General features: G+C 44.8%; 1 protein-coding gene across 2 annotated transcripts in view; it reads right to left on the bottom strand.

Moving 5' to 3' along the window:
- The window catches only part of LOC117831411 (endophilin-B2-like), a 37120-nt gene that overhangs the window by 7739 nt on the left and 20638 nt on the right, over positions 1-8743 (bottom strand). For both annotated transcript variants that reach the window (XM_034710102.1, XM_034710103.1), the window contains one exon: positions 7772-7872. In XM_034710102.1, the coding sequence (XP_034565993.1) occupies positions 7772-7872 (101 nt within the window). The remainder of the gene's footprint in view (positions 1-7771; positions 7873-8743) is intronic.

The following is an 8743-nucleotide window of genomic DNA, read 5'->3' as shown; positions in this document are numbered from 1 at the left end:
TCCGACTGCACAATGCACCTTTATATACTACACACAGCTCCTTTAAATGCTACACACTGCACCTTTAAATACTACACACTGTACCTTTAAATACTACACCCTGCACCTTCAAATACTACACACTGTACTTTTAAATACGACACACTGTACCTTTAAATTCTACACACTGCACCTTTATGTACTACACAATGCACCTTTATATACTACACACAGCTCCTTTAAATGCTACACACTGCTCCTTTAAATGCTACACACTGTACCTTTAAATACTTCACACTGTACCTTTAAATGCTACAAACCTCACCTTTAAATACTACACACTGTACCTTTAAATATTTCACACTGCACCTTTAAATACTACACACTGTACCTTTAAATACTACACACTGCACCTTTAAATACTTCACACTGCACCTTTAAATACTACACACTGCACCTTTAAATGATTACACACTGCACCTTTACATACTACACACTGTACCTTTAAATACTTCACACTGCACCTTTACATACTACACACTGTACCTTTAAATAATTACACAGTGTACCTTTACATACTACACAGTGTACCTTTAAATACTACACACTGTACCTTTAAATAATTACACACTGCACCTTTACATACTACACACTGTACCTTTAAATACTTCACACTGCACCTTTACATACTACACACTGCACCTTTAAATAATTACACACTGCACCTTTACATACTACACACTGTACCTTTAAATACTTCACACTGCACCTTTAAATAATACACACTGTACCTTTAAATAATTACACAGTGTACCTTTAAATACTACACACTGTACCTTTAAATAATTACACACTGCACCTTTAAATACTACACACTGCACCTGTAAATACTACACACTGCACCTTTAAATACTACACACTGCACCTTTAAATACTTCACACTGCACCTTTAAATACTACACACTGCACCTTTAAATACTACACACTGTACCTTTAAATAATTACACAGTGCACCTTTAAATACTACACACTCTACCTGTAAATACTACACACTGTACCTTTAAATGCTACACACCTCACCTATAAATACTCCACACTGTACCTTTAACCATTACTTGGTAAAAATTATATATATTATTAATCAGTATGTTTAAATAAGTTTATAATCACTAGAATATAATAATTATTTTAGCTTTTATAGCTTCGTTTGTGGCCCCTCCCGTTGGTGACGTGACGTTAGGAAAAGCAGATGCTGTAATGAAAAACAATATAACCGGTTCTAAGTAAACTTGAAAGAAGTTGCTCTTTATAATCCAATATTCCACATTACACAGGGAAAATATTTTCCATGATGTTAGAACACAATTGATTGAGGCGTTCCTGGTTTGTTTAGGTAATGACTAATCCGTCTCATTTCCAAACAAACATCAGACTGAATCCACCTGGCACCTCCATCTCTCCTCTTTCAGCAGCAGCATGTGACATGTATACAATGCTTCACTCTACATTCAGTTATCACAACACAACACAATCCATGCGTGCACGTTGCTCTTACACGATGATCCAAAACCAACAGTGCAGGACTCAGCTGCACAACACTTTTAAAACAGGGAGTTTAGATCTGACCTTAATTATTGCAGAGGAATGTGGATCAGGATCACCATCTTATTTGGATGAAAAATGTGGTTTATATGTGAGAGACGCTGTGAGAGAGAGTCCTAAATCTGGGGTCCAAGTCCAGTCTGAAGTCGTGCACTGGAAAAATGCCCCTCCAAAAGCAAGAAAAAAAAAAAATTATTTCAAGGTGCTTTCACCTTGCAATAAGCAAAAAAAATCTGCCAATAGAACAAGTGAAAATTTGCTTGGTAAGATTTCTTAAAAAAATACGTAATATTTAGAAAACTTAAAATTAGCAGGGAAAACTTATTTTAAGCAATATTATAACAGTATTTCAAAGCTTAGTGTCTCAGAATAAGACAGGAATGCTAACAATTAGTATTTTTTCACTCAAAAAAAGATTTTTGCACTACTACATTTCATGTCAACTTCTTCATTTGAGATATATTCACCTTAATTTGAGTTGTATTATAGCAGCACTTCTCTAGGTTTAAGACCTCCGTCTGAAGCAGAGGGCGATGGATTATACACACACCATCCAAAGACAACACCCAGTAAAAACAAACCTACAGCCTCGACCGGATGTTGACTCAAATCTCTGACAATTTCTCATGGAACATTAACTCTTGTGTTGACATCATTGGTCCTGCATATATCAATGAGTGTAAATGTTTAATTTAGCATCCAGAGAAAGAAACTTGCTGTAAACGATGCCAGGTAACTTTCATGTTTAGACTATTTTAATTGTTTTAGGATGTTAGCATGTGTCTGGTAAATTAGATAAAAGCCGATCTGTGTAAGCTGTTGGAGTTCTGGAGTTCCAGTGAATTTATTACATAATTATGGCCAAATTCTCATCAATGTTTTTGTTTTATGATACAAGTTTCCAAGAGCCAGGCCAAACAAGGCAACAATGAAAACACAACCTAAAAGAACCACTGATTCTCCCAAACTGTCAGTAAGAAAAGAAAGACAAACCACAGAGAAACTCCAACTGAATTTCCAAACAGACCTTGGGAAATAGTAGGTGCAGATCTTGTTATGTAGGATTTTGTAGGACTGTATAGAGTCCGAATTACTTCAATACACTTCGCTCCAGGGGTGTCTGTTAAAACACGGATGCTGAAACTTCTGTCTTTCAAGGATTTATTTGGAATTGCAACAGTTCAGAACATGGGACTCACTTAAGCGTGGTTCTGTAAAGAGCAAAATAAGACACTTCAGATAACAAATAATAGCAGGTACCACTTCGTGTGGTGTGTAGCACCTTGGCAGGCGGATCGATGGTAAAACCTGCAGTTCTTCTGCCCATTCGTTCCATGCGTCCAGAAGTTCCTGTGGGAGGAGAGGGTCGTCCCATTCCCTGGTTTTGTCCCAGAGGTGCTGGACTAAGATCTTCACTCTTGTCGTGTATGGCAAGATGAAGCCTAGGGGGTCATACTGACTTGCCAATAGCTTATACACATTCCTCATGGTTGGCACTCCATACTCCACAGGCCGATGTTTGTACCCTAGAGTGTCTGACTGGAAGTGCCAGCTGAGCCCAAGTGTCGATTCTGGAGCATCTGCTTTCTCCTGCGTGAGCCAGAGCTCTAGGCTGTCCGACTTGGCCTCCTTCGGGAGATGCTCAACAATGTTGGGAACATTACTGGCCCACTGGCGCAGCTCGAATCCACCAGAGGCTAGAAGGGTTTGTAGCCTGTCAACCAACTGTTAGGCCTCCACTGGTGTTGGCAAGCTCTGGAGGCAGTTGTCTACATAGAAACATTTCTCCACTGAGAAACGAACATTGTCTCCTGGCTCGCTATGGTCCACAACGTGCTTCTGCAAGGCATAGACAGCACAGCACGGGCTGCAGGTGGTGCCGAATGGGAGCACCTGCCATTCAAAGACGTCAGGGGGATCTTCTCTCCTCATGTCCCGCCACACAAAGCGCATCAGAGGCTTGTCTCCAGGAAGGAGGCGGACCTGATGAAACATCCCTTTAATATCAGAACTAATCACAACAGGATGCTCTCTGAAACGAAGCAACACGCCGATGAGGGATGCACTTAGAGTCGGTCCAGGCAGGAGGTACTCATTCAGGTTCAGGCCCTTGTATTGGTAGGAGCAGTTGAACACCACACGGTTCTTCCCGTTATGGTTCACCATGTGATGCAGGATGTACCACGATTCTCCATCTTGGCTGAGCTCGCTAGGCTGTAACTTGAGTACAGAGCCTGCTTGAACTAGCTTCTCGATCTCTGTGTTGTACGCCTTAGCCTTCTCAGGGTCCTTTGCTAACCGCCTCTCTGTACTCCGAAGGCTTGGCATTACAGCTTCTTTAGTAGCCTGGAAGCAGGGTATGTCTTTCCTACGGAGGAGTGGTGTAGCATAGCGGAATACTCCTTGTACCTCCACACGTGTTGTTTTCTCATCAAGCAAGCGCACTGCCTCTTGGTCTTGTTTGGACCGGGTCACCACTTTACCCTCTCTGTCTGGCAGTGCGTCTAGCTGCCAAAGCCGTTCAACGTTTCGAAACAGCTCTGTGCTAGAAGGAATGGTGGATGTCAGAAGGCACTGCTGCGGACGTAGTTATTGTTCCACCATTTGTGCCAGGCCCTGTAGTGTCCACCCAAGTCTGGTCCGGATGGCGACTGGTCCACCCAGAGGTCCCAGCTTAACAGGCTCGATGGGGTTGATAAGATGTGGGTGGTCAGCACCGATGAGGACAAGCGGGCTGGCATTCTCAAACTGCGGTAACGGTAGACCAACAAGGTGCTTGTACCTCTTCTGGAGACTGATGACTGGATAGGAATGATCAGCCAACCCCAGGCGGGCTGATGTGAAGGCTTGCTTGATGTGGTAACTCTTCTTGGGTTGTGAAGCTGGAGAGACTCGGAATGATACAGATGCTCCGTGAAGGGTTTAGACATCCTTTCTGATGGTCCTTAGGGCAAGATCTTCTGCTGTGCCCTTTAACCCGAGTTTCTCTGCAGCAGCGGAAAGAAGCATTGTGCGCTCGGACCCGTCATCTAGTATGGCGTAGGTGTCCAGAGTTCGCGTCAGTTTAGTGTCAGTTGGTCGGTCCAGGTAGAGTACCTCAGCGGCAGTGTTGGATGCACTACTCTGTCCCGATGGCTCCTCCTTTGATGCTCGGCTGTTGACCTCATGAAGCACTTGTAAGTGTTTGCCCTGGCAGAGGCCGCAGAGCTTCTTGAGAGTACACTGTGCTGCCTGGTGTGACCTCCCGCAACGCCAACATTTATTGTTGGACCGGATCCACTAACAGACTTGGTCCTTAGTGAGCTGCTGGATGGCTGAGCACCGGTTGAGGTAATGTGTGTCAGTGTCACAGTACGGGCAGTAGGCCTGCGATTTGGGATTCCTCTTCTCTGATGTGGCAGGGGATGGGGCTCCTTTATCGAAGGCTTCCTTAGCTCCAAGGAGTACTGATGTTGTACGTCGTCCCTGACGTCCGTCTAATTTCTGTACCTTAATGTCCCTCTGGCCCTTGCTAGGTGTCTGACTATTGAAGCCTTGACACCAGGTCTCATACCGGAGCCACTGTGTCAAGTCTTGGAGTGTAAATGTAGCATTAGAACTGCGAAACATACAGTGCCTAAAGTCTGACCTCATCTCCAGAGGTAGCTTACTGGGCAGGCGTGCTACATGAGATCCGCATCTCAGCTCACTCTCACCTTCTGCACCTAGGGTCTTCAGCATTCCCACTAATGACTGAACCTGTAGGGCGAACCTCTCAAAGGCAGCAGTGTCACCACGGCGGACATCAGGTGAATCCATGACACTGGCTATCTTCTGGAGTGCAACCTGGTGTGGCTGCCCAAATTTCTCATTAAGGGCTGCCATTGTATCTGAATACGCAGTAGGGGATTTGAGGTACGAATCAGCAACTAAGCGAGCCTCTTCAAGCCTGAGGTGATCTGTTAGGATTTGGTATTTGAAGAGCTCTGTTGCATCAGCTGGTAGCAGGTTTTCTAGTGCGATTTTCAGTCTAGCAAACTGACTCGGGTCTCGCTGACTGAAGTCTGGCAGAGTGGGTCTTCGCCCCCTATAGGTCGATTCTGCTGGATAGAGTTCTCTTACGGAGGGAACTGTGAGTGCTTCTCTTTGCCCAGGTACCCGTACAGATGAACCTCTTCTGTAGGCTGGTGGCTGAGGAGGGGTCCAGTACATAGTAGGCGTTTGGGTCGGTGGGCCTGGATGGCATTGAAGAGGTGTGGAGCTGGTCCACGGAGGAGGTAGATAAGGTTCTGCAAACCCGGGTTGTCTGTGGAGTGGATCTGCCAGAGATGAAGACAGGACACTCTTGGTTGCTGTTCTGCCCTGTGCTGCAGTAGTAGACGGGGTATGGAGCCTGATGTTCTGGAGCTCCTGTATCACCTTATCCAATGGGTTGATGACATTGAGTTTTGGTTTCTGCTCTTCTGGCTCAGGCCAGGGTGGTGGTGGTTCAGACCACTCGTCCTCCTCATCATAGTCTTCCTCTTCTGGTGAGGACATGGTGTGTACAGGTGGAGGAAGGTAGCCTGGCCACTCGCCGGGCACTTTCTTCCCCGAGGTATGACTAGCTGAAGTTTGCCTCGCTTCCTTGGCCTCCTGGAGGCTGCGTACTGACTCCACAAGCGTCTTCAGCTCATCTTTAAGAGAGTGAAGCTGCTGAAAGTCCCTATGGATGGCTAGCTGCGAGTTCTGAAGGCGTGTGTTCTCCTCCCTTATCTTATCCAATTCCTGGTGAACACGGAAAGAGCTATACTGCTCATGCTGCTCTCCCATACCTCGACGTGAGTATGGGGTGGTCTGATGAGTGAGAGAGGTCATCTTGGCGGCTCCCTCCGTTGATGAATAATCATCCTCTTCTAGCCCATGTTCGTACTGCACAGTTCTCGGATGACGTACGGCTGGTGGTGTAGGGATAGGATAATCTACCTCGTAGTCATCCAAATACCTTGGTGGATGTCTATCCCTCTTCGGACGGGCACCAGCTCCATATGCATCCATCCTTATCCTGGAGTAAAGCTTGAATCCGGCTCGAAGGACCAAAATGTTATGTAGGATTTTGTAGGACTGTATAGGGTCCGAATTACTTCAATACACTTCGCTCCAGGGGTGTCTGTTAAAACACGGATGCTGAAACTTCTGTCTTTCAAGGATTTATTTGGAATTGCAACAGTTCAGAACATGGGACTCACTTAAGCGTGGTTCTGTAAAGAGCAAAATAACACACTTCAGATAACAAATAATAGCAGGTATTGATATTCAACTTTACAATATGTATAATAATATCTTTCATAAATGCACAATATCTATATTATCTATATCTACTTGTTAAACTTTATGGATAACATTCAGACTTTCACTTGAGCCACGTGCATCAAGCTAACCAAATAACTAACAATTAACTTCACTATTCTTACTTATACTATACATCTAAACAGACCAATGCACTAACAGCACAAATAAACACAACTTACTTTTCCATAGACGCACGCAACTTTGTCTGTCAACCGAGCAGTCAATCAGTCTGTGTCCACACAACCATTCACATTCACGATCGCTGCACTCCTTTTTTCCTCTGCTGTGCGCTCCCACGTCAGGTATCCAGCGCGTGCCCGCGTAAGACCGTGGAGCGCGCGAGGAGCAGACGGTCACACTCTGGCTCTGTATGCAACAGACGTCCAGCTCCGATGTGACGGCCTTTTGTACAGATCTGTTTGACTGGAGCAACAGTCAGTATTTGGTCACGGTGGACTACTTCTCAAGATACTTTGAGTTCGCTAAATTAAACTCCACTACAGCTGCTTCAGTTATTGGGCATTTTAAATCAATATCTGCACGCCATGGTGTCCCAGCTGAAGTCAGGACAGATAATCCCCAGCAGGGGGCAGAATAAACCTCTCACTCAGCTGAAGGAATGGGTAGTCCAGCCCACCTTCACAGTTAGGGAAGAAAATTGAATGTTTTTGTGTAATACAAAATGTTAAATAGATGCATAACAACATTAGGTTGGTTCATAAGTTCATGTGTCTGTGTCCAGTACTTTAATAGTCAAGAACAACTCTCATACATAACTTAACATTTCCCAGCGACGTGAAGGATTGAACAACCAAAACAAAATCCTGATCTCATCTCCATCTGCAACGCAGGTGTCCAGGAGGGATCCGTGAACCCTCACCTGTTGAGCTCCCTCTGAAGGTCCTGCATGTAGTGGTGAGACTGGGCGTAGTAAGTGGCCTGAGCCTCCGCGAAGTCATGCAAACAACGCAGGTGGTTGAGCTGAGGGGAGAGGAGAAGAGATAAACAGTGTGAGTGCAGTATGAGCCTGAAGACAGTTAGCTTAGCATAGTTTCATGATGAGGAGACAACCCGCCTGGCTTTGTCTTTAAAAGGAAGCTAGCTTAACATAAAGACCTGAAATAGGGTACACAGCTAGCATGTCTGTCTGTTAAATTTAAGACCACATTTTACAGCTGCTTTGCTAAACTTAGTATTAAGACTACAACCAGAGGTTACAACTAGCCTGGGTACATCTGTTAGACATTCTGCTGCTGGTTAGCTTAGCTTTGTATTAAGGCAAGAACGATGGGTGAAGAGCTAGCTTAGCTTTGTCTGGCTAAAGCTAAAGCTTGTGTCAGCAGCCGCGTAGCTTAGCACAGAGACTTCAGATATTGGAAAACAGCTAACCTTCAGTCAGTTAAAGCTGCTGTTGGTAGGAATGGTGTAAAAAAAAAGTTACTTTTTTTCTGCTGGGTTTGGAAAAGGTCATAATGCCCATTGGTACTAATCGGTAAGTGGAGTAATGTGAGACTATTCCGAAATCTCTGCGTTTTCCAATGCCTTTGTATCAAGCAATGATATTATTCCCCTCGTTCCCGTTATCATGGACCAATCAGAGCTAATCTCCAATCCTCTTACAATCCTAACCCTAACCCAACCCTGATTGGTTTTGGGGCGGCCCCAACTACGTTCTCCGATTGGTTATGAGTCCGGCACTATCATGACTGCACATGCCGATCTGTGTTGGGGGGCTAAGAGGAAATCTGGTTGGGAGGGATAGTGTTGACATTCGAAGTCCCTCTCTCTGAAAAGATGTTTACTCCGTGACTACCAACAGCAGCTTTAACAGCTAGTCTGCTAAAAATACTCA

This window comes from Notolabrus celidotus, chromosome 19, assembly GCF_009762535.1.
Source record: "Notolabrus celidotus isolate fNotCel1 chromosome 19, fNotCel1.pri, whole genome shotgun sequence".
Lineage (NCBI taxonomy): Eukaryota > Metazoa > Chordata > Actinopteri > Labriformes > Labridae > Notolabrus > Notolabrus celidotus.
This window is presented reverse-complemented; position numbering and strand designations above follow the sequence as displayed.